Genomic DNA, 26,906 nt, shown 5'->3' on the forward strand with positions numbered 1-26,906 from the left:
TATTAGAAACAAGAATGCAGCCTCACCTGGCATGCCTGCAGCCAGTCCTTGTCCAAAAGCAAGGGCAGAATTCACTGCTGCAGCTGCCACTAGTGGATCTGTTTGCTGTCCCTGCTGGTTCTGATTTGGGGTCAAAGGACGCTGGCTGGCTCCTCCACGGAGAACCTGGGAGACAGAAATAAGTCAACTACTTTCTTGTCACTGAAAATACCTAAGACCCACCGTGTGCTTAAGTTGGGCCAACTTTTAGAAACTGATAGTTGTAACTGTTTTTCCTATAATGTTTTCTACGACATTGCTGTTAGGATAAAAATTCAATTAGCAACATCTCATTTAGTGAAATCTCATTCTACCATTTTTAAACATTATTACACCTTTATAAGCAGCCAAAAGCATTAAAAAAATGATGATTCATTAATCAAACACATAATGACTATCATCTGGCAGGTACGAGAGATAAAGCAATGAAATAGACAGAGCCCCTGCCCTCTTGAAGCTTTTATTCTAGTGAATGAGACAGACAATAAATGGCAACTCTATAAAATATCAGTGCTCTGACAAAAAGTGGGTGGAGGAGTCTGATGGAGTGGGGAGGGGAGTTTAGATAGGATGAACAAGGGTAATCTACCCACACAGATTAAAATATCTGTGTCTAAAGGGGGGGGGGAAAACCACCAAAAGTCTGTATTTTCTTTATGGAATATAAGAGCACCTTCTCTACCTTATAACACTATTCCCATTCTACAAGGCCCAAATGGCCCCAAATGAGCTCCCCAGATTTGACTTAGGAGGCTTCTGACCTGTTTCTATTTCTCCTCTCATAAATTCCACAATAGACCGCAATCTAAATGGAGATGAGTGTCAAGAACACTGCCTTTTTCAGTACAGAAGACCAGTTCTGTCACTGTGCTGAAGGATCCACTTTTTATGAATGAAACACAGGTATCAAAATGGTGGTAATCATTCTTATTCTGAATGCTCTTAAGAATCTACTCCACATCCCTGGATCGAGTCCCGCATCGGGCTCCCTGCTCAGCAGGGAACCTGCTTCTCCCTCTGACCCTCCCCCCTCTCATGTGCTCTCTCTCTCTCGTTCTCTCTGTCTCAAATAAATAAATAAATAAATAAAATCTTTAAAAAAAAAAAAATCTACTCCACATGATCTATATACTCCAGCAAGTAAAAATGCAAAACCCACAGACCAAGGCTAAAATTATAAAATGTGTTTTGCATGTTTTCAAAGGCAAAAAAAGTTCTTATCAAATCACTTTCACTATCACTCTGCTTTTTATAAAAATTAGACATATGATCAGGAACCTGGGTACAGATTATTCTTGGTACCATTTGGTAAAAAATGTAAAAGAGAAACACCACTAACACTCAACTATTAAAGGAGCATAAGGGAAACACACACCACCATCCATACTGGCAAAAAGAGTCGTGTAGACACTTGGTTGACTCCAAGTCTCTTATTTTCTTATCTGTAAAAGTAGTGAGAGTAATGGCTGATCTTGTAGATCTGTTGGGAATATTAGAATTAATGTCTGCAAGGCACAATACCTGGTACCCAGGAGACAATCAATAACCAAGAGCTAATTACTATCAAAATATTTGTTTGTGACCTAAAGAATCTAATGGACTTTAAAAGAGAAGGAGTGCTTCAATCCACATCGACAGAAGAGTCAAGGGAGGCTGCCCAGTTGAGTGTTTGCACCAAGACTTAGAAGATGCCTCACCAATGACCCAGAAGAGTTCTCACTCTAGGAATAAAGTAAACAGCGTGTACAGAGATATGGCAAATACTAACAGTTCAAAAACGACTAAAACATCAATGAAAGCATCATTTCCATAGGGTATTGTGAACCAGGTTGGTTTATGTATGGTTAGGAGTTGTGTAAAAGGTTGGGGGACAGGCGAAGGGACAAGGTGCCTGAAGAAAGAGGTAGTCCAGACTACTGGGCCCAGTTTTAATGAGAAGAGCAGCAGGTTTCCTTTTTGTCCACTGTCTAGAAATCTGTGTGGGACCCTGATGATTAATCAACGTTCTTAAGTCAGCTGCCAGTATTCATGTATTTTAATTTCATCAACAGCTACCAAGTCTGGATTTTATGGAAACAAATATGTACAATTTTACAAGTAACAGTTTAACATCGAATAAAATCAACAAAAACGACTGAAGATCTGTGTAAAACACTATTCTCAGAGTCTGCTTACTATCTACCTTTACAATGCAAAAGCTGTTAAATTCAAATTTCTTTTCAAAGGTTATTGATCTACATACACAGCTTTTGAGATCTACCAATATTTAATATGCAAGTAGATGCTCAATGGGGATATTTTAATTAATAATCATTCATCCTTCTATAGTTCACTATGCTCAGTAGAATTATCATCTACACAGTCTCCCCCAATCTAGAAAGTTCAGAAGCCATTCTAAACGCTTCTCTGTCAAAATGCCACATCTAACACCAAATCACCACCAAGTATGCCTACGTGTGCTTGGCTTCAACTCAACACCCAAAGAGTTTTTCTTTAGCAAACATTTTGAAATAGAAAAGAACAAAATTTTTGTCAAATGTCAAAGGAACCTTCACAAAAAGGATGAAAAGGAATCAGAAGTAAGATGGAGTGCCTGGAATGTCACTGACTGTGCTCAAAGTTCCAGCAATCAGGTGTGGAACAGTTACCATGCCTAGAACATAACAAATGTTCTGTTTTCTGAAAAAATGTCAAGGCCAAAAAGGTCAAAAGCAAACTTTTTTTTAAAAAGGGCCTCTCATTTCAATGACTATGACAAAGGAGTTCACCAAGAAAATCGTATTTTCCTAAAACAACTGAAACCAAAAACTGACAAAAACAACGCTGGAACTAAAATATGGCTGCTTATCAAAAAAGGAATGCCAGTAACCTTTTCTCAGTGGGATCTGTAATAGTGGATGACAGAAAACCCTGAAATGCAAAGGATTACAGTGCCCATTTTACAGCTAAGGATATAGCTTCTCTATATTCTCTATATTCACGCAACACACCCCTAGGTGCAAAACCAGTCAGTAATAGAACAAAGACCAAATCTCCGGTTTTCTGTAACTCCAAACATCACCATATGGTCAGAAAGTAACACAAGCTGTGAAATGACAGATTTGTGTTCAAATCTTAACAATTTAATATCTGTGTGACCCTGGGCACACAAATTCTATTTCCTCAATCTTATGAAGGCAAGTCATATAATTTATCAGAATTAGAAAATATAAAAGAAATTGTAGGTAGAGCACTTAGCTTTAAACAAAAAGCTTTCGGGGCACCTGGGTGGCTCAGACGGTTAAGCGTCTGCCTTCAGCTCAGGTCATCATGATCCCAGCGTCCTGGGATCATGACCTGAGCCGAAGGCAGACACTTAACGACTGAGCCACGCAGGCGCCCCCTGGGCAGCCATTTAAACACAAAGATCATCACACAACTACATACTGACTATCCACAAAGAGTAAGCTTATTAAATATATTCACAAGGATCACCCATTATGTCAACAAATTATCTGCTAAATTCCCTTACATACCTGGGACAAGAGTTGTATCTACTGCACAGAAAATCATGTATTAGGGCACCTGGGTGGCTCAGTCGTTAAGCGTCTGCCTTCGGCTAAGGTCATGATCCCAGGGTCCTGGGATCGAGCCCCGCATTGGGCTCCCTGCTCAGTGGGAAGCCTGCTTCTCCCTCTCCCACTCCCCCTGTTTGTGCTCCCTCTCTCACTGTCTCTCTCTCTGTCAAATAAATAAATAAAAAATCTTTAAAAAAAAAAAAGAAAGAAAAAAGAAAATCATGTATTAGCTTCCAAAAATTTATCTTACTATAAAATTACTGACCAAGGATAAATTGGCTAGAATTTCAAGACCTGTGTTTTTTCTATAATTTTGCAGAATCTAAAAAATTAAACATACACTCTCTTAGTGGGACTAGTAAAAACCAAAGCGTTCTTGTTTGCATCATGTCACAAGTACATGGACGAGCATGGTGTCTTGCCTCTTTAATTTGACAATGTGTACCAAAGCCTAAATGTTCATTTTATTTGCTTGAAAAAAACTCCACTTCTAGGAATTTATTCCATGGAAATAATCACACATTTATGTAAAGGCTATCAGTTATTTATAACATCAAAATATTGCTAAATTAAATACCAAATAATAGTAAGCTGGTGAAAATAAAATATAGGATACTCTGACAGATTTAAAGATAGCCAGTAAATATTTCTAAAAAGCACTAAATAACATGGAAAACTGTAAAAACTGTAGGAACTCAAAACCATTGGACAGCATAACCCCGAATTTATCAGAACCTGAAAAATAAAGCTAGAACAACAAATACCACCCATTAATTTTGTTTTATCCTGACATGAGGATTTTTCTCCTTTGAGTTTTCCAATTCACCATAATTTTCAGCAATAAACAGGTATTTTTCTAGTAAGAAGGAGAAAATGGCCTATTCAAAATAAAAGGGCATACTTAGTTTTGTAGTTCATTATTCTTTCCCAACTCATTAAAAAGCTCTAAGTTAAAACAGACGTAATAGGTTTAAAGATTTATATCCAGTTCAGCTGATGTTCTCAATAAGCAGTCTGGAGAACGAGGCTCCCCGTCCGTGGCAAGCTGCCTGCGGGAGAGGCAGAGGTGATCTGAGACCAGTGTTTGGAAAGCAGCAACGGCATCCCATAGTTATGGCAGAAAAGTAGCTCTTACTAGCAGTATGAATACCCGTTTGCCACTTGCTAACCATGTACCCTTAAGTGGATGATCCTCTACGTGCTTTGCCCCTACACAATCTCATGATCTTACCTAGGTATGCAGACCAAGAACCTGATCATAAAACGCATTCCGGTAAGCCCCGTTAAGTCTCAGCCTGAACTCAGGTAACACACACAGTGGGAACTCGCCGATCCACAGCATTTCTCTATCAGGAGCAGCATTACCTTTTAATGATACACGATTACTAAAATTCACACTTAGAGGGGGTAAATTCTGTTTACATTTACCTGCTGCTGGCCTTGCTGAGCCTGTGGGGTAGTCTGCTGATTTGCAGAATTAGTTGCTGCCGCGGCGGCAGCCGCTTGCTGCTGGAAAAGACTGGCAGGGTAGACTCCCCAAGGAGTGACTCCATAATACTGGTGAGGGACCACAGCCGGGCCTAAAAATAGCAAGAGAAAAGAAGACAAGTTTAGACTAGTCAGAATCATCTCAGGGTTTCCGAAGGCTACATCGGACTCAGCAGATCCTACAGTAAAATAGTAAGGATATATTGATTCGTTCTAACTGATTATGAATTCTGTTTTTGAAAAAATAGAACATATTTTTATATTTTTATGAAAGTCTTCTGAAGTCACTAATTTACTCCAGGCCTAGATGAAGAAGCTAGTGAAGGACAAAACACCAAAGATATCACAAAAGGGAGAATAACTGATTGAAGTTGGAAGGGATGGGTTTAAGAACAGAAGAACTGGCCTTGGTAGGAAGAAGGCAAAAGGCCTGTGCTTCCCCTGAGAAAGAAAGGACATGGGACAGACAGAAACACAGTTTGTTGTTTGAAGGGAAATAAATGGCGAGTCTGTGTGCATCAAGTGAAGAAAGAGAATAAAAGATTAAGCTGTGCCCTGCTCTCAATGGTAAGGAGGGCACCTGAAATGACTGACAGGGACAGGGGCCCCGGTGCTTCATTAACTCCTGAAGCAGGAAAATCCATCAGTCTTCAACGACATAACCCAGACACTCCACTGGACCTCCACTGCTCAATTTCTAAGAGGCTTGGTTCTCCTATTTCTGTGTTGGAAGTCATTCAACACAACTACATTCAGACATTGATATATGAAATTTTGAATTTAAGTCAATGTTGAAAACAAACAAACAAAACCTTACAGACCTGCCCAGTGTCCTAAACAAAACCAAGCGCTCTGCTTCAATCTCAATGATCTGTTCACCTTTGGCAACAGGCTCTCACTACAGTGTCTGCCGTACACAGTATGCAACACAGAGGTAACACAGCCATGCAGACAGCAGCCTAGGTGTGGCAGAAATCTACACCACAGAATTCTCTGAAGATGGCAGCAAGAAAAACCAAGGCTTCAGTTTGCCAACCAAGACAAGCTCCTCATATCTGCTGAAACACATCCCCCAATCAAAAGTTTCTTAAAACACAGAGTTTAAAATATCTGCAACTTGACTGAATATAGATAGAGTTCCAAAGAGCTATTTCGAATGTGTCTATTCTGACATGGTAGCTAATCCTGCAGAAACACAGATTACAGGGTGCCTGGGTGGCTCAGTCAGTTCAGCTCAGATCATGATCCCAGGGGCCTGGGATCGAGCCCTGCATCAGGCTCCTTGCTCAGCGGGGAGCCTGCTTCTCCCTCCTGCCTGCCGCTACTCCCCCTGCTTGTGCTCTCTGTCAAATAAATAAATAAAATCTTTAAAAAGAAAGAAACATAGATTTCATTAAGTCAAAATTAATTGGAACATATGTTTTGTTTCCCAGTTTTAAGCTTCTAAGATACAAGTAAGTCAAATTACATCACTGCCCAGTACTGCTCTGACATTTCTGATTTGGTATTTTCTGCCCCTGTGGGCCTATTAGCCAAGATCAAGCAGCTCTGTTTATAAGGTTACCCACTGTGAAATACTACATCTGGATGTAAAATAAACATGCTGCTTAGAGAACCTAGGTTACAGTAGGAGCTATTTTTTTTATAATAAGCAAAGGGGTAAAAATCTTTTAATTCCTCAGAACTTGAAGGGTCTAAGAACCATACCTCCAAGTTAGAGAGTAGGGAGCCCCAAACCCACCTGACTAGTGTTTACAAAGTAGGGTGGTCTTGGGCAATTACAGAAGAGAATGGAAGAGACACCACAATGGAGACTTAACCTATGCCCTAGTTTCCTCACCTGCGAATGGGTATAAGGGTGAGGATGTTGCCACATCGATGGGGAAAGGCTGGATTGTAACCTGCAATGACAATCTCAAGGCTCTGCCACATGTCAACAATAAAACCTTCAGCTGTGCACAGACTGCTGTTACCATAAATATTTATATAAGCCTCTTCAATTTTCTCAACTAGCATTTCTACTACTTTCCCTGGTCACATGGCCTCTGACTGCAGTTAGGAAAATACCCCCCGGGATGCATGATCAATGGAGCTTGGCTCATCAGGATGCCTGCTCCAATTCCTGTGTGATGCACACCCCACAAGCATATGCAATTTCATAGTTTGGGTGGTTAACATTTCTGGTTCTGTGTGAAAGCCCTGAAGTCTTTTTCAGTCTGGCTCAGCTGATGGGTAGGTACAAAAAGCAACACTCTCATCACCAAACTATGATTTCAGTGAGGACAAGTGTGTTGTCCCTAAGACAGTTGTTTTAAATAACATATAGTAAGTCAGCAGAGAAAAGAAAGAGAAAAGATAATTCAAGATAGTGTGGGCATTGTACACTATAGTGAAGTGCTTGCAAGGACTCTGAGATAGACCTGGTTCAAACCCCAACTCTGTAGTATTTAAGTAGTGTGACCTCGAAAAAGACAGCTGAGTTCCAAATTCCTAATCTGTAAAATCAACATCCAGAGCACCTAGATGGCTCTGTCAGTTAAACATCTGACTCTTAGTTTCAGCTCAGGTTGTGATCTCAGGGTCATGGGATCGAGCCCCGCATCGGACTCCATGCTCAGCGTGAAGTCTGCTTGAGATTCTCCCCCTCCGCCCGCCGCTACCCCTGCTCACACACGTGCACTCTCGCTCTCACTCTCTCTCTCTGAAATTAAATAAATAAATAAAATCTTAAAAAAAAATAAATCAATCATCCAACAACTCATGAAAGAAAAGCACTCAGCACAATGCTTGGCAAACAGTTAATAAGGGCTGAATCAATATTAAAGATGGTTAGCAAAGATCATTCTGCCAGGAAGAGCTTTCTATCTCCCTCAAAGGCAAGGGGGACAGAGGAACTATACTACATACACTCCCATCACAACGCACACCAAAATGTGAATAATGCTAAAGAAAATAGTAAGAAATTCTATACTGCATCTGAGTTCACAATGGCAAATCGCATGCTATAAAACAGTAAGTAAAATCTTACAATAATAATATTTAATTATGATTAACATGACTTGGAGGGATCTGTTCCCAGAGAATTTTTACTTTGGAAGACACTGACTCTGTCCTAACGTTGAATTCAATCTACCATACATGTGTGAGTCCATTATGGTGCCAGCAACTGTGCTCCAGGGTCAAGTAACAGAAAGGCCTGCTTTTGAAAGAGTTCAATCTCAAGGGGAAACAAACCACTCATGTATATATCCACAAACAAATAAATACAAAATAAAAGTAAGTAACAGAGAAAGAACAGGGGAGTCAGCAAAGGAAGGGTTTCTAGGTGGTGACAATGCCAGCTAAGGAGATCCCCAGGAAAAGAATGGGAAGAGTTTACTACGGAGGACTAAAGAGACCAAAGACAAAGAGGCCTAAGCAGGTGTGGTGCCTGCAGCAAGCTAAAACCAGTTTAGCACTGCTAGAATGTATGGTGTGAGCCAATGACAGCCAATCTGGAGGGGGAGAAAGTGGTATGCATGTAGAGACATCCATATACAAGTCATAGAGAGATCAGAGTGGGTCCCAATCCTCACTAATCCTCAGTATGCCATGGCAGCTCCTTAAAAATAGTGATCCAAGGAACAGCACACCACCACCCAATTAGGATGGAATAATCAGCCATGTCTGATCTATGGTTTGGGTGGATAAGACAGAAATTGGTGACGGGCTTCTTCTCCGAGAAAACACCAAATGGCAGATGACACTGGTGCTGCGGGTTTATTAAAGATAATACAGCATGAGGAGGGGGAAAAAAAAAAGAGAAAGAAAAGAAACTGGTGATGGTTTAAAGCAGAAAGGTAAGATCATGTTTAAAACAGTTTTCGAGAACACTGGAGGGGAGGGGTAAGGAAATTAGGAATACATAAGTGAGAATAGGTGCCAAAGCCTAGGTAAAGAGTATAAGGACCTGCACTGTGGCAGACTACAGGTAGTACGAAGACCTAGGAAAGGGGATAAATTCCCCAACTACCTACAAGCAACTTGGTGGTTTCGTGGATCACAAATACCCATACAGGAGGCAGCTCATGAATTTGCCTTTGGATATGTTCGAGTCTGAGGTTACAGCTAAGGAGAGCTATCCAAACAGGGAGAGGACACTGGAAACCAGGAGAAAAATCTCCACCGGAGACCTGGATTCAGGACAGAGTACAAAGAATGCATGCCAGCCCCCACGACTTTTTAGCAGGGGATAAAGTCCCGCATGCAGAAGAACACCTCACCTAGTGTCGCCGCTGCAGCCAGTCCAGCTGTGTAGGGGTCCGTCCCCGGGGGAGCAGCGCTGATGATGTATGGATTGGGGACAAACGCAGCGGGCGCTAAACCTGCTGAAAACACACCTGTCAGTAAAAACAAACCCAACTAGAACTGCAGCCCTACCAAATACCTACACAATTTGGCTACTCACTGCAGGTGAGGAAAAAAAGAAAAAAGACAAGAGAGGATAGGTTGAGAGGAAAGAGGACTTTTAAAAAGACAACATAATCCCTATACTAAAGATCAGGGTGACATTTATCTGTTGTCTTTCTTTTTGTCGTTTTGTTTTGTTTTGTTTTTTGTTTATCTTTGCTAACAATTTAAACCATGAGGCAGTTTTAAATTCAGCACAATTTCTCAAGGACTATTAAAATTATGGCAGGCTAACATAAAGCAACTTAAAAGACTTTGTAATGGGATGGAAGGAAGAATTTATCTCCATTTAAAACAATTTTCCAAACAGTTTTTCTCAAAGAAAATGTATAGGTATTTATAAACACTAGCATCTTCAATTATAAATTAAACCAGACCTAGGCAAAAGCCATTATGCCTAGCCTTAACACATTTAGGTTGGAAGCACATCTTTTCTTCCACAGTATACCACAATCTATGATTAGCAATCTCCTTTCTATTGACCCATATCATTTTGACACATCAAAAAAAAAAAAAAAATTCTACACGTACTTGTTTACACACACAGCACTTTGTTTCAAAGAGACCTTAAAAAGGTCCGGGGGGGAAGGTCTAGGCAGTAAGACAAAATATGTACACCAAAATATTAACACGTGCTATAGGAAAAGGGCAAAGCTACTTTAAAAACCAGTAATTAAATGAGAATACTTTTTCAGATCCTCAATATATGCGGCCTGGAGAATGGATTTACACATACTACCTGCTACTTAGTAAGATGAGAAGTTGATACATTCACAGTCGAGGCAACCCTAACAAGAGTAAAACTATTCTTATGCCATCCATTTCATCCAACCTTACCAACAGAGTTGATGCTAGTCCCTACCGTAGTTACTTTAAATCCTTCAACAGCGGAGGCAGACCAATACCGGGACACTAAGAAATCTTATGAACTGAAGTCTAGAAGGTTGCCAAAAATGAAGAATGTGGCAAAAGATAGCAGGACAAGAGGAAGAGGCCATCTACTCTGAGGGATCTGCCTGGACTTGATTATAACCACTCTGCACTACTGGGTTTCGCGGCAGCTGGCGCGCTCAGCTCGGGGCATGCGCCGCACACTCACGCACTTACCGATGTGGGGCTGATGAGCCGCTGCCAGGGCGTACTGCTGCTGCTGGGCAGCTGTCAGCTGCTGGACAGCAAGGGCGCTAGGCCTTTGGAACAGCTGAAGTAGGAAAAAGACGTGATGAGGTTAGAGAAACTGTCTCGTGAAATAATTTTAAAACCTCTCTGAACAGAAATTTCTACAAATCCTTGTTCAGGAATGACATTTTTCAACAAAAATGTTCTCCTGCTCTACTCCATTCCCATTTTGATGGTACCGTGAAACTTCACAGTAGGGTTTTCCCTCTCCTTCTTTACCTCAAGTTGGTGCACCTGGTCCCCACGTGCTGCCCACTACTCTCCCAGGTTAGCCTGATGTCCCCTGAACCACAAGCAATCATACAAATGCTCTAACAGCCGTCAACAGGTCTGAGGGTCCTGCCTGATCCAAAGCACACTCAAAATTAAATCTACTACAAAATGAGCCACACCACATTAGCCCTAGTGCTGTTACCTCTCTTCGGCTCTTTCGAGAACCCCACAAACACTTTGGAAAGGAAAATGAAAAGTTCATTTCGTCCTCTGGCTGCCTCTTCCAGGGAAATGATACTGGATACCTTCCTCAACTAGTGGCTTATCATAATGAATAAATTAGACAGCTGCCAGCTTTTGGGAGCCCTCCAGTTTCCTAGGATACCTATTCTTTATGTGTAGGAACTCAAACAACAGAAATACAGCTGCTACTAAAAAAAACCTGGATTTTGAGCTCAGACCTAGCACACTTCTGAATTCACAAGACCAGGATAGGAATGCAAAGGTCCTGACACTAAGAATATGCTAAAATTCTATCTTAATAGAAGGTCAATCATTCACTCATTCATCCTACAAATATTATGAAACCAGTAATACCTGCTAGGCACTGTGCAAGGGACTAGGGATGCAACACTGCATAAGATGGGGACACACTTTAGCATGAATAGTACTGGTGCAAAGAAAGGGGGTCCTCGATTGCCTTGACATGCCACCTTCCAGGGAGTCATACTGAAAACGTCTGCATTTGCTAAGGTCAGACAGAGCTTACTGAAGGCACCTCCCTAGAAAGTACCCTCAGCCTCCCTACCTGCTCTTTCTACAGTTTTCAATAGCTCAGCTGCCATCACTGGAGGATCTTAAATGGATCTTAAATAACAGATTTCCTCATAAAGAGACCTGACTGTTTTAGACATTAAGACATAATGTCATCCCACCAATTCAGCTTAATTATCGTCAGAGCTGGACTTGTAATGCGATCTTAGGTGGTGGAGAGACTTTATACAAGTAGGCAGATTTTAAATAAAAAGAAAAAAAGGTGAATATTTCAAATATACTAACCAACGTCACCTGTTACCTCTCTTTGTAAATACTCATCTTTTTAAAAACCAGAGTAAAATTAGCCATTGCCTTTATAGTATGAAAGGAAATCAAAGTAACCCTGTAGAGATTTCAAAAATACTTTTAGAGTTTTATTTTCAAAGGTTACAGAAAAAAGAAACTTCATTATGATGCTGGTAAAAAGACAAGTACTCCTTTATGGGCAATGATTATCAAGTCTTCAAAAGCAGTACTGGGATTTATAGACAAACCTATCAAAACAACTTTTTGGGAGTGCCTGGGTAGCTCAGATGGTTCAGCGTCAGCCTTCAGCTCAGGTCATGATCCCGGGGTCCTGGGATCGAGCCCCGCATCGGGCTCCTGGCTCGGCGAGGAGCCTGCTTCTCCCTCTCCCTCTGCCTCTCTCCCTGCTCATGCTTTCTCTCTCTCTCTATCTCTGTGTCTCAAATGAATAAATAAAATCTTTAAAAAAAAAAAACTTTTTGCTCCAGGAAGGGAGCCAATCAGTACTATTGGGTAACTGTGATCTTGTGATTTTTCCAAGTTGTTTTTCACGTGTCTGTCTTACCTAAAGGACAGTGTCCCACAGTATTCCTACCAACAGGAAGCAGCTCACCCAAGAGGGGCAGCCAGGAGGGAGAAAACATTACAGTAAAATAGTGGAAAGTTCTAAGTTTTTTCCAACGTTGTAAAAATACCTCATAGTTTCACTAGGTATCTACTGTGTCTTCAGTGGGTCTCTGGAATTTTCCTAGCCTCAAACCTTTTGAAATATTTAACATCTCAGACACTGCTCATGCTAGCCTCTTCCCTCTACACTTCTTTGCCCTGCTACAAACAAAATAATTCATTCAACATTTTTTGAGCACCTATTAGCGAGGCGCTATGACGTGGAACCAGGGAAATAAAGACGGTGTGTTCAGAATAGAACTCTTGAAGTGTAACCAAAAACAGTACTCACTGTCATGCCATCCGACTTATCCCCACTTCACAGGTTTTTAACATGGCGTATAACTCCTTAAATATATGTGTACTACAGCCATATATATCCAGTGTGTGTTAATACCAACCATCCTGCACAACATTAGTTTGTGGTTCGCTATTAGCACCACTTCACCACACTTTGAGAAGTAGAAACTATTACTTTTAACTAAAAACATACAGGTCCTACAAGAGCTCCCACATATTCTGTGTTTGAGAGTTGACTGATATCGCAGTGATTATGGTGAATAGAGAAGGAGCTGTTTTCTTGAGTGCATTTTGCAGTAAACAATTAACAAAAGTAAATTATCATCTACAGCAAGCAGATTTGATCATAGCATAGATTACAGCAATTCTGGCACATTCTCTTTATGTAAATGGTCCAATATTAACTGGAAATACAGGGTATTCAAAACAAAATTGGGTAATTGGCAAGTAATGGATTCCAAAGGATCCTGAAAAACTCATACAAATGCCATCTGCTGGGCAAAGCACTGAGCTCTGTTAACATTTTCATCATTTTCGAAAGCAAGCCAAAGGTAACTGAGAAACAATACTGTTGAGATTTGGAGAGAACACTGGTTTTAAGGGTGGTATAATGATAAATGTGCCACTACTGATTACAATGTACTTGGGTTGAATTCTTAAGTTGTTCAAGAGACTGAATGCAAGGGAAAATATATCAACTATTTCAAGCTCATCGAGGTTCCTAATAAGAAACACTGAAGGCAGGCGCCTGGGTGGCTCAGTTGGTTAAGCGACTGCCTTCGGCTCAGGTCATGATCCTGGAGTCCCGGGATCCAGTCCCACACTGGGCTCCCTGCTCGACAGGGGGTCTGCTTCTCCCTCTGCCCTCTTCCCTCTCGTGCTCTCTGTCTCTCATTCTCTCCCTCTCAAATAAATAAATACAATCTTTTAAAAAATAAAAATTAAAAATAAATAAATAAATAAAAGAAACACTGAAGGCATAATCTGGGAACTACACAAGCAAGCTGATTTGACTCCCTTCTCTGTCACTACATGACTTTACAAAAGATAGCCTGCAGGGTTTTTATTCCAGAAAGGGGCAGTCAAAAACCCCTAGTATAGTGCTAAGTGATAAAGACAGTTACTAGTGTTATTATGTTATCAATAATACCTGTTGGCATAAAAACAGTTGCTGAATTTTCAGAATGTGGAGTAATACCTAAATATGGAGCTGATGTATGTGAAAGACTATCCCCCTCCCCCACCAAAATAAAATGTCCCACCAGCCATGGCTTCTGACCAATTTTTAAAGCTATATACAGAGTGGACAGGGGATAAGAGCACAGACTCTGGGGCCAGAAAGCCTGGATTCATATCTTAGCTCCAACACAGACTACGTGACATGGGGCAAAAATAACCTCTCTGTGACTCACTCTCCTCCTCTCTCGACTAGGGACAATTAAGACATGTCTAACACATAAGGTTGCTGGAAGTATTAAAATTAACACACGTAAAACACATGCTAGGAACAGTCCTTTATGTGTGTTCTGATGAATGGGGGGAGTACCCCCATACAGACACGGCCCTTCTGTGAGTCACCTCTTACAACTCCTCCCCCAACAAGGCAGCTTAGGATGAGGAAAGCAGAGGGCAAAACTCCTTGCAGTGAATGTTAATGTTAAAAATCCCAATGAGTTCATGAGCACCAACTGCTGTCAACAGGGCACAAAGGTAATAGGGAAGGAAGAAAAACCTTTTTTGTTTTGTTGTGGAGGAATATGCTTGACCATATACTCCATGAAGAGAAAACCACGAATGCAACTGAATTTGCAGGTGAGACATCCCCACATTATCAAAAGGCTTTGTGTTTCTAGTACTAGGTCCCAAGGACAGAGCCCAGAGCTAGACACCAGAACACAGACGTTCCCACAGCTTGGAGTATATGACCTTCAATAACTTTCTTAGCTTCATGAGGTCTTAATTTTCTTATCTGTAAAAATGTAGTACCTGCCCTATCCCATGGGGATGTTGTAAGGGTTCACAGAGAAAAGATCTTCAAAACACTTAAGGTATTATTACATCTATGGTGGGACTATAATCTTTTCCAAAAAAAAAAAAAAGTTGATCATGGCAACCAGTCTTTAGTACATGAAATATGTGGAAGTCTGCTACTGTCTGAAGCTTCCAGATCAAAGCTCATTTTCGACCAGGTTATTTGAACAACGACAATGTCCTTCTAACCAAGTAAACAAGTACTTTTGAGGAAAATCATAAAATTTCAGCAAAGTCAAAGAACAATAAAGGTAAGCTTCAACTGACCCAACCGCTAGCTAAAGTCAGCATTTTACCAGTGCCTATACGTGACACTGATAAAATAATCTTCCTCTCACTTGTCAATTGAAAGGAAAGCCAAGAATATTAAAGACCTATATTAAAACTGCACAAACTTGGCTTCAGAAGAATGACATCTAATCACTACCACACTTTTAAAAGCACTGTGTGCCACTTCCTCTCCTATCTGTCTAGAGCTGTGAGGGAATGAATCTGTACTTCCATTATGATCTTTGGAGTACTGTTTCTTTGCTAAAATTCATGCTTAAGAAGTGAGAGTTTTAGTACATCAGTATGCAATTTTGTACAACATGCTACATTAGGCTATTTTTAGATTAACTGAATTCTAAATAAAGAGCATCAACAATTAACCTGATTAATCTATAAAGATGTAATCCTGGCTTTGATTTCTGCTACATATAATTGTAATATAATGAAATCTAGCAGTAACTTTATAAAATATATTTAGGGGAAATATAAATAATTGTATGGCTCTTCATTAAAATAAAGAAGATCACTCATGTACCATAAAACAAAATGGTTCACATTATTATGAACTGTTCACTGTTTCTAATGCTCACTGTTCACTGTCCAGAATTAAGAAGACAATGAAGGGAAAGTGAGGGAAAGAAGGAGAATACTCCAGAGATATCAATGAACATTTCAAAGCGCCATAGATTAGGGGTACTTAAACCACAGATCTTCATACTTGGGATAGTAAAACTGTCCTTATTTTCATGAAATTTAGCATGCCTTCAATTATGATTGTAGGCAATAAACCACATTAACCTTAGCTATACACTTGTGACTTAATCACCAATACAAGTCACGTATGGGGCGCCTGGGTGGCTCAGTTAAGCATCCAACTCTTGATTTCGGTTCAGGTTGTGATCTCAGAGTTGTGAGACCAGCCCTGCGTCTGGCTGCAGCGCTGGATGTGGAGGCTGCTTAAGATTCTCTCTCCCTCTTCCTCTGCTCCTCCCAGCCCCTCTCAAAAAGTCAGATACATTTTCATGTTCCTTTACAACTATTAGACATCCCAAAGCCATGTTTATCCTCATCATGATCATTAGGTACGCCTACTTCTGCTGCATGCATTGTTTGATAAAGCAGATACATACTCAATTTGTTAAATATTTCTGTAACTATTTCTGTATAACTGCTTCTTTTGTAAACTACTTATACTATACATCATTCACAAAATTCAGCCCATAGATCTCACCAAACTGCTAAGGGTTCATGGCACAAAAAAAGGAATCCTTGCTTTAAATAAATCTTAGGTTAAATTTATGATAAACAAGTAACTTAACTATCCAAAACCCAAAGTATCCCTAAGTACCATTATGTTTGTGATGAACTAAATGAAAATTACCTTTCCTGTAGTTACAGGCTGCTCTATACTATGTATCTCAATAGAAGTTGATACTAACAGTTTTATGAAACCAAATCAAAATCCTGATAAAAAGGAAATAGGACACAAGAAAGAATTATTTATTTTGTCAACTTCCAAACCAGATCCCATCATGAAATCACAAATAAAGCTACCATTAACTATAGCAAGTAACTCAAAACTTAAAAAAAGAGAGAGAGAGAGAAGGATAGCCTTTGATGCTCATTTAAGAAAGCCAATATAAAAAAGCAGAAATGTATAGAAAAACACGCACTACACTAGATCTGTGGTTTAATTCTCACAATCATTAATAATGTCTGGGACTCAAGCCTGGCTCTCAAGCCTCTGGGACCTAGACTCAATAGCCCAACGCACCAAGCTGCATTTCACTCTAAGTGTGCCTTCTACTGTTGTCAGTCGATGACCACACCATGCTCATTTCTATCTCCACAACTCTATTCTCTTAACTGCAGCAATATACACTGCATCTGTCTTTCAAGGAAGGTCTATACAACCTTGGTCTCCATCAAGCCCTCCCCTGGCCTGACAGCATTCCTCACCAACCAATTCAGCACTCGGCTCCTCAACTGTCCCATTCAATTCCACGTCTGACAGCCTTACTATGAGCACCAGCTCTGTTCACTACCGGCAAAACCAGCTTCCTGGAAGGACACAATCATCAATAATTAACTGATTAATATGGGTAAGTAATGTCTACAGTTGCTACTGAACTAACAGCACAAAAAACCAAAACATGGTAATTAAGTCATTCCTTCTTAAAACTGTCTTGTCACTGTCAATCAGGTAGCACGACAAAGTTGCTAAGACCCACAACCCTGCCTGTGCGACCTCAGAGGTCGCTGTTTCCCAACCTCACCCACCACCTAGGATGACTACTACGTTATCTACCGAACGTGCACCTGTTAAGTTCTCATAGTAAGCCTTTAAGTTTTACTATTTCCTCCAGTGGAATTTTCACTCTTTTCCTGATATAAACAAGTCTTACAGGACGCCTGGGTGGCTGTCGTTAAGTGTCTGCCTTCGGCTCAGGTCATGATCCCAGAGTCCTGGGATCGAACTCCGCATGGGGTTCCCTGCTGGGCGGGAAGCCTGCTTCTCCCTCTCCCACTCCCCCTGCTTGTGTTCCCTCTCTCGCTATGTCTTTCTCTGTCAAATAAATAAATAAAATCTTTAAAAAAAAAAAAAAAAAAGTCTTACAAGGCACAGCTCAAGATCTACCTCTTCCAAAAATCCTTCCTTCCCCAGAATAGAGTATGCTCTCCCTTGTCTAAGGTTCTAGGACATAGGCATGTCCTACACTTGTCTTCAAGGATGTCCTTGCACTACTGAAATGACCAAATGAGTCACAATACCTAAACCGCGAGCTATGGGAGGGGGGAACCATAGTTCATTCATGAAATATAGGCCAAGCTACAGGTGAGAACAAAAAATGCAAACACAAAGTTATAATCCACAGTCCACAAATCTGTGATCTCCCTGAAATTACCAACAAAATTGGATTTCGAACAAATTACATACTTTTTTTTGATCAGATGGCAACAGAGGGCTATGACCCTAAAAAGGAGGTAATTTCCTGGATATTGTGCAGGTCTAGTTACAAACATGAGCACAAGTTTAGTGGGCTAGATCTAAAGGACTTGCATAGTAGAATACAAGCTAGGCCTCAAAGAATGGCCTCCAGACCTCTTAGAAGGCTAGTTCCAAATTTCAGTTTGGGGAAGTGTATTTAGTAATGGGGGATATTCTGAGATACTATAATAGGAATATGGAAAAAGCTTCCTGAAAAGGTCTGCTAAAGCAAAAGCAGAAGACACAGAAGAACAAGACCCAGGGCTTACCCTCAAGGAGCTTACAATCTAGCAAGGACTCTTAAACAAGAAATTATACACAAGGCAGAACATGGTGACTCCTTCTCTTAAGGGAAGTACAAAGCACTAGAGTTCAAAGGAGACAGATAATGCAACTCATGGAGATCAAGAAAGCTTAACAAGCATTGGATCTTCAAGAATGACAATCAATTAAAATAGGAGAAAGGGAAAGGGGAATAAAACAATGTAGAGCAAAGAGTAAGGAATATTGGAGGGATAAAAAGTAAGATCAAACACCAATTTCCAGTAGAAAAAGGATCCTACCATCTTAACAGCTACTCCTACCTCTATGCAGGAGCCGTTGGGAGGTTAAGGGTCTTGAAAATACTTAGAAGTCTTGGCCCAGTAGTTCCCGGGCATGCTATCAGGGAGCCCACTACATGACCATGTAAAACAATCTACTCAGAAAAGCAAGAATTATAGGCCCACGGGATAAAACAACAATGATAACATCATGTGATTATGGTCTACCTATGTAACAATGCCCCTATGTTACCACAACCAAGACATTCATGGGAAGCCAAAAACCAACAATAGTTTAACTTTCAAAATAATGACATTCACCTTCAAAAATTACTGAAGTGGGATACGTGGTGAAGGCATCCCAGGCTTCATAAATCTGAGTGGGTGTTGTCTTTGATGTAATCATGTTAACTGCTTGTGAGTTTGCCAAAGGACACATCTGTTCAAGTTCTAATAATTATCCAGCCTCCCAAAACATTGGTAAAATTAGTTTGAAACGAGAGATCAATACATCAAAAGAAAATCCCAACTCTGATTATGAAGTAAAGAACAATTCAATGAAAGAGCATCAGATTTTTCTTCACAAAAGGTTGAAGACAAACACTTCTTAAATAACAAGCAAAGGGTTAGACTGGATTAGATGAGGAATGGGAAGCTAAGCACCAAAAATGGCCAGAGTTCTAGGGGCTGCTATGGAAGTTCAGACCACAGAAGACAAAGTAAAAGAAAGAATTCAGATAAAACTTCTTGATATAACCAGGTTAAGAATCCTGATTAGAAGTAGCCTACACTCCCTGAGTGTAAACAGAGATGTCACTTGAGCATGTGACTCTTGATCTCAGCTCAGGTCTTGATCTCAGGGTTGTGAGTTCAAGTCCCTCATTGGGCTCCACAATGAGTGTGGAGCCTACTTAAAAAAAAAAGAAGGAGAAGAAGAAAAAGTAGCCTACACTCACGAACCTCAATTTAGACAGAGAATTACCACCACACTCCTATCCTAAGCTGAGCAAGCTGAAGTCTACTTGGTAACAGTGTCCCCTACACATTTGCTGATGTGGCACAAAGTTGAAGTCTAATCTATCTTCAGCACCTAAGGTAATTTCTGGCTTCACTCAAAACTGCTGTTTTGAGGATTCACTGTGAAAGGGGGCAAAACAGTGAAAAAAGAGAAAAAGCACAAAAATCATCCTTTCAGAGAGATGGCACATCTATTGGGAACCACAGGGAGAGTAGCGGACACTTAAAATTTACTCTCTCTAGAAAAAGAGTCTGTTAATTAAACCTAATAGATCCACCTGATATGACCAGAGCACACATATCACATCATCCCTTAGAGGGATTTCCTTTTGTAAACTTTATTAATGTTATTATTATTGCTATTAATTCTTATTAATATTAAATGGTTAGCTTTATACATCAAAATTCATTTAAAGTCAGCTATTTATAACAACAAAGGGATAGACCATAAGCCAATTTCCCCCATAGATGTAGAATTCCTAACTATCAAAATGAGATTTTAACCTTTCAAGCCTAGAGGTTTATATTTATGTTCCAGTCCAAAACTAATGAATATCAGAAATTCATGGCCCATCAAAGTGCTTTCAGCCACAAGAGAGAGCCTGTGGTACCTGACAAGATGGGGAAGCTACCTGCCCCGTTTTATAATTCAGACAGCTGGTTTTTTACTTTAAAAAAAATTAAACAGAAGGATCAGTAAACCCCAGAGTTAATCATGCCATGCCTTTAAAACCAGAAGGCACATATATAATGTCTTCCAAGGATTCATGAAGAAAAGAAAGAGCCACATAATTTCACTGTAGATTTTTACAGGAGTGATTTGTGTTTTTCCCCTAATTGTATTTTAACTCTTCGGAAAGACAGCAGGTATGTTTGTTATCTATAGTTACTCACTTAATTAAAAGACATGACTAACAAGACGACCTCACACTGGACTCCTGCCAGCAGTAGGTAACAGAGTTTACTATTTTAAAAACAAAACCAACCAACAGCATCACAATCTTATTAATCTTCAGAGAGGTCAATTTAGCATCCAAGAAGATTGTGTCACAAGCGGTAACACGACCTCACCCACTCCCCAGGCCCTGGGGTGACAGAGGAGCCAAAAGAAGCACATGTCGAGCAGAGTGATCTCTTGCCCATAATCTCAGCATGGGAATCCGCCTCTGGAGGGGAAGATACAGAGGCTTTTGTATGCCCACATCACTGTCGGGTTAAGAAGGGCTGGCTACAGCCTAAAATAATGCCACCCTCCTCCCATCCCCCCGATTCTTAGTCACTTGAATCATGTGCTGGCTGGAGGAGAGTAAAGAGAGTGACAGAGAGACACACACAGTACCTGTTGTTGAGAATTGTAGTCAAAAAGTCCCACAGTTGCTGCTGCTGAGTCCACAGGTACCTGCGTGCCTGAATAATCAAACTGAAGAGGCTCCATGCCCACATGTTCCATGGGGTCCAAGGGGACACTCTGGGACTCCATGTTGGAGAAATCCTCCACAGGCTTGGCACCATTGGTGCTGGTCAGCTGGGCTAAGCCCTCAGAACCATTCTGGTTTGGACCCAGAAGATCCACTTCATTAGCAGAGTTCTGGCAATTACCAGGGGTACGGCTAAACAGAGAAAGTAAAGGGCATTAAACCTTATTTTGAGCGGGGAGGGACACTACAGCAACCCAAGTTTAAGGACGATGTCCTTGAACATAGTTTATCATCAACAGTACTTAAAACTATTTCTACAAAACAACCAGAGGCACTTTACGGGGCTTACATGTTATAGCCTATAAAACAACTCTTCTATTGCTTGCCTTCCCACCACAACCCACCCTGTAAATTCACATTAACTAGTATTAATTTACAATTCCTTTAACCAAAGGGCCCAGATTTGAGGAACAATGAATGAACTGGAAAAAACACTGCCTGTGGCAACCATGAAAACAAGATTCCCAAAATGCAGGTAGTAAATTATGACGCCCCCGCCCCCCCCCCCCCCCCCCCCCAGTAACACCTACTCTTTAAGCAGAGAGCCAATGGAAAAAGTAGTTTCTAGGGGGAAATTCCATATATGAGAATGATTCTATTTTTAAAAAAATTTTTTATAGGTGAAAAAAATTTTAAGTATTATCTTGGTACTCCTGGTCAGTGCTAAACCTGTCTGCCTTTTCCCCTTCTAAGAAACCAGAAGCAAACCATTACAAAACAGTACAAAATAAATTCATTATCTAGGATATGCCCCTGCTGAGGAGACAGCTCTAAGAATTAAAAGTAGTGTGAGAGTATCATTTATCATCCAAACCAGGATATTCCTAACAGCAAAAAAAGGGGCACTATGAATAAATATCCTAGGACATGGCAGAAACGAGTACTGTCTCAGGTGACCGGGAATATAGGATCACCCTATGTAAAAGGGACTGCAGGACAGTATAATTCCAAATCAGACTAATATAGAACACTGTTACATTCTAGTAAGGGGAGCATAGCCTGTGGCTACATTCCGTGCCCTTCAGCCCTTTAAGCTGGTACAAGTTAAAGCTACTGCCGTATTCCCTCTCACACACCTGCCCTACCATCACCACCCAGTCAGAAGTCAACTACTACCAGACCCTACTACAGGCTGCCTGAGGTTCAGGATGGAAAGGCTATCTACTTCATCTGAAAGACCTTAGGTAAGTGGTTATTACTCTGTGCCTCAAATTTCCTCCAAAGACTGTAATTCTTTATACTCACAAGATTAACATAGTAAATTAGGAATACTAAACAACTGAATGTTGTTCTGCATACAATGATCCAAAATGAATTTTAATTTTGGCTTTGATAGGTATCAGGATCAGAAATAGATGTGTGTTTAGACACACATATATTAGCTTCAGACTAACATTAAAATTATTCAAAATTAAATTCTCTATCTGTATATCACTGACCAAGGATTTTTACCTTTTTAGAATTATATACCATCACTAAAGGTTACCTACATAAATGAGGAATATTGCCAAGTGTAGAAGACAAATATGCAACATCATCTGAATAGTGTGTATATTAAATTATAGGGTAAAACCTGCAAATCAGGCATCACCAGAGATGGAATGAGAGGCATCCATGGAAGGGAGACGACTAAGAACAAGTCATATAAGCTGCATCTCTGGTTCTTCAAACTGAGGAAAATGATACTGACCCACCTACCTCCCAGGGAGTTTAGGAGTCTCAAATAAAATAATGCGTAAGTTCTCAACTGTTTCTCTCCACACTAACATGCCGGAGAAAGGGGACACGCTTCCATTAGTGACCATGGTTACTCCCAAACTAGTGATTTGGGAGAAATTTAGGGAAAATCCCAAGGCACCCATCCCAGGCGACTTTGATATTTGAGAATCACTGAAATGATATTTATAGAATCATTCTGCAAATAATAGAGCCCTTTGCAAATGCAAAAGTCTATTGTTTTGGGAAAGCACCAGGCATTGACAGCTCTTAGAAGTTCTACCTTACCAGTAAACTTACAGTCTTTGTGGTATGGCCTGCACTGGACCCAATTCTTAAAAAGGACAGGTAAGGAAGGAAAAAAAACCTAAAATCCAAATAAAACTAAATCAAAACAAAAACCCATAGCCCCCATTCAAAAGTCAGAAGTGTAAAACATACAAACCTAAAATCTTTGACGTCTGTGTCAATCCCATTCTGCACTGGCAAACCATTGGTCTTGTCCATCACATCACCCTCCTCCTTCAAATCTCCTAGCTTATCTCCATCAAACGCACCCTTGTTCTTCTTGTCACCTTTGTCGTTTTCATCACTGTCTGCATCCCTTGGGCCCTGTTTAAAAAATAGCTTCAGCTTCACTAATCATCATCAACTAACAACAGCGGGCAACCACTGTGGACACGAGACTACACTAGATGCTAATTAAAACAGGGTAGTGTCCATGCCCTTTCAAGACATTACAATCTAATTAACAGACAACACAGAGGCAGGAACACTGCAGAAAGTCTTGCCAAATGGGGGAGACAGACATACAATTATGTTACAGAGTTTAGGACAGTCTTACCATACCCAAATGTCCCACCATCCCATTTTTTCCTTTCTACCCGAAGCCCAGCCACAACTTTACATCTCTTGGTCCCACTTCTCTACTTCCAAATCTAACACTATTCAATAGCACAACTCCTAGTAAGCCCCAGGTATGGCAGCTAACAGTATAGCTGGAAAATGGTAAGCCTACAAAAAGAATTCCCTACTTCGCCATTGCCTGTGTAAACTCTCTTACTTCTGAGTACTGAGCTAAGTGTGGTCTGACATCATTCCAATTCAATTATCCTCCACTTTACCTTGGGACACACGCCCTGCCAATTTGTACCACCTACCATCACCCCAGCTCCACTCTCCGTCTCAAGGCTTACTGCATCAATAATTCACCGATCATCCTTCACTTTAATTTTTTTCTAATCCTTCAAAACACGTTAAATCTGTGAAATTCTTTGAAGAGTACTCTGAGTGCTTATCTGTTGTTTTTCACTCTGAGCCTGCCCCATACCAGATTATTCTGAGACTACAGGGAAGCCCCGTCAGCTGGATCGCTGATGCAGCAGACTTTATCTCTGAAAGACTAGACCTAAAGAATTATTTTGGTGCCAAGCACACCGATGCTTTCTCTTCTAAGGAAATGAAGTCTGTCCCCTCTTAGCAACATCCTAAATTAAGACCCCGACATATAAATCAAATGTGCCTTGATTTCCAAAAGGAAAAGAAGATTTGGTAGAGTGACTTGACACGGGTCAGAGATCTTGGCAGAATCCTACCAAATGGTAAGTAACCTTTGCTTTTATAAAACTGGAGAGGGGCAACCTTGCTTGTCTTCACCACTGACTTCTGGACCAAATTAAAGCTCCCGGCAAAAGGCAAGAACCAGAGAGAAAAAGATGAGAGCTACTTCACAACATTTCCAGTCACCACAACCAAATTTCACTGGGGCGGGAGAGGATCAGTAATGGATGCTGGAGCAGCAGACACTGGGTTGTGAATAGGCAGGCCCGGGAATGGGCAGTTCCTGGAGATCTCTGGCCCAGAAAGGGTAACTCATGAATCTTGACATTCTTAGAGCTTTCACCTGCCAGTTCAGAGCCCATTTTACTTTCAAAATCATTCTCTGTTCAAGACACAGAAAAAGACTTCATGGCTAATGTGAACCAAGGACCACGTACAAGAAGGACAAAGAAAGGATACACAACTTCATTTCATGCGGCATCAAGATGGTAAACTACAGTTTTGGCAGCCACTGAGATGTGACTTTCACAGTAGAATCTTCAAAGTGTAACTATTACTGGTTCAAGAGGAGTGAATGACAGCCAATTAAGCACCACAGTGAGATCCTAAAGCAGAGATGGAAATATGATAGGATTCTAAAGACAGAAAGATCTTTAAAAACGTCCAGAAACAATACCTCCCTCCTACTGCAAAGGTAAAACTGACAAAAACCATGTATTCATTTTCATATCCCCAGCACTAAATACAGCGCTTGGCAGAAGTTCAAAAACTATGACAAAGTAAACTGAAATGACCAAAAAATCCTGAAAAACTGAACCACTAAAATTAGAAGGATCCTCCCATTGTCTTTATCATAGGAGTCCAGGAAGTAGTGACACGGTCTAGATAACAAACAACTCTGCCTGCATTAGCCACTATTAATGTCAGTAACAAAAGTATTAATTAGAAGGATCATCCCACTAACACACCTAAGTAATCCTCCGTAAATCTACAAGTCGCTGGCTCAGAAGGAGCAGTCCAGCTCCAATTTCTCATCAGCACCTGCAAAGGTCTACCAGCAAAAATAGGAAGGAAATGGGATAAAGAAGCAGTAGGAAGTGTCACCAACAAGCAAGAAAGCTGGTGACGGGGGAGAGTCACTCACCAAATCAACACCCTGCAGTATCTCTCCTCAGTGACCCTTTAAAAGGAGGCCTAACAGAGACAGCTCGGCCTGTCTCTGAAAACAGTCCCTGATACTTAACTTTCTTAATTATACTGCCAAGGGCTAGATTTTCAAAGGAATCCCTAGGATGGGCTGTTTTTCACCAATATTGTACAGTCTATTCATATAAAATATAGCTACCTGGTTTTCTGCTCTGAGTAGGCTATAAATTCCTCAGAATAGTAGGTTCCTTCTATTTGAAGGCGGGGGGCCCAAGGGAGACTTCCATTCCTTGATCTGGATGGTCACTGGGTGTATTCATTTTGTAGAAACGCATGCAGATGAACATTTATGACTTAAACACTTTTCAGCACACAGGTCATATTTCAGTAAAAAGTTTACTTAAGAGAAAAAATTTCAGGAATTCAATAATAGCCCTAAATAAAAATGGTTGACAAGTCTGATTTTTAAGGATACCAAAAGCACAGTGGGAAGACTTTTTGTCAAAAGTCTGCTAGTAAAAGAGAACACAGGGTTCAAGATCATGAAAATGGTCTCTTAGAAATGTGAACACCCTGGGGCGCCTGGGTGGCTCAGTCATTAAGTGTCTGCCTTCGGCTCAGGTCATAATCCCAGGGTGCTGGGATCGAGCCCCGCATCGGGCTCCCTGCTCCGCGGGAAGCCTGCTTCTCACTCTCCCACTCCCCCTGCTTGTGTTCCCTCTCTCACTGTCTCTCTCTCTGTCAAAAAATAAATAAAATCTTAAAAAAAAAAAAAAGAAAAGAAATGTGAACACCCTAGAGAGAGAAGAACAAGGGTAGAAATGGGCTGGTACATTATGGGATTTTTATAAATATTTTTAATATTTAAGATAAGGGTTGGTATTCACAGCTATGTGGTCTTAAAGAACTAATCCAGATTGCACAGAATCTACACTCCATCTCAACTGCAGACACATACTGGCAGAGGACTTTGGACAGGTCATGAAATCCAAGTCTGAGTTCTCTCATCTACAGCACAGGGGTAATTTTGTGATGGTATTTCTTCTGTAACATTATCCATGATATCAAGATTAAAACTCTTAAATGGCCCAATTAAGTGGTTTAACTCTAATAGAAGTATACAGCCAATCTGGCCCTCCAAAGGACACTCATTTTCACAGTGTAGTGGCTGTATGGTTAGTGTTGAACATCACAATCTTTTTAA

At 40.6% G+C, this 26,906-nt stretch overlaps 1 protein-coding gene across 12 annotated transcripts in view; it reads right to left on the reverse strand.

Moving 5' to 3' along the window:
* PUM1 (pumilio RNA binding family member 1) overlaps positions 1 to 26,906 on the reverse strand; it is a 138,780-nt gene that overhangs the window by 35,541 nt on the left and 76,333 nt on the right. For 6 of the 12 annotated variants that reach the window (XM_044914449.1, XM_044914457.1, XM_044914454.1 and 3 more), the window contains 6 exons: positions 23,442 to 23,608; positions 21,142 to 21,412; positions 10,641 to 10,734; positions 9,347 to 9,451; positions 5,025 to 5,176; positions 27 to 165 (listed from right to left, as the gene is read on the reverse strand). In XM_044914449.1, coding sequence (XP_044770384.1) covers positions 27 to 165; positions 5,025 to 5,176; positions 9,347 to 9,451; positions 10,641 to 10,734; positions 21,142 to 21,412; positions 23,442 to 23,608 — 928 coding nt within the window. Of the gene's footprint in view, positions 1 to 26; positions 166 to 5,024; positions 5,177 to 9,346; positions 9,464 to 10,272; positions 10,276 to 10,640; positions 10,735 to 21,141; positions 21,413 to 23,441; positions 23,609 to 26,906 lie in introns of all 12 variants that reach the window. The other 6 variants (XM_044914458.1, XM_044914459.1, XM_044914452.1 and 3 more) reach the window with 3 other exon arrangements.

Source organism: Neomonachus schauinslandi, chromosome 4 (assembly GCF_002201575.2).
Source record: "Neomonachus schauinslandi chromosome 4, ASM220157v2, whole genome shotgun sequence".
NCBI lineage: Eukaryota > Metazoa > Chordata > Mammalia > Carnivora > Phocidae > Neomonachus > Neomonachus schauinslandi.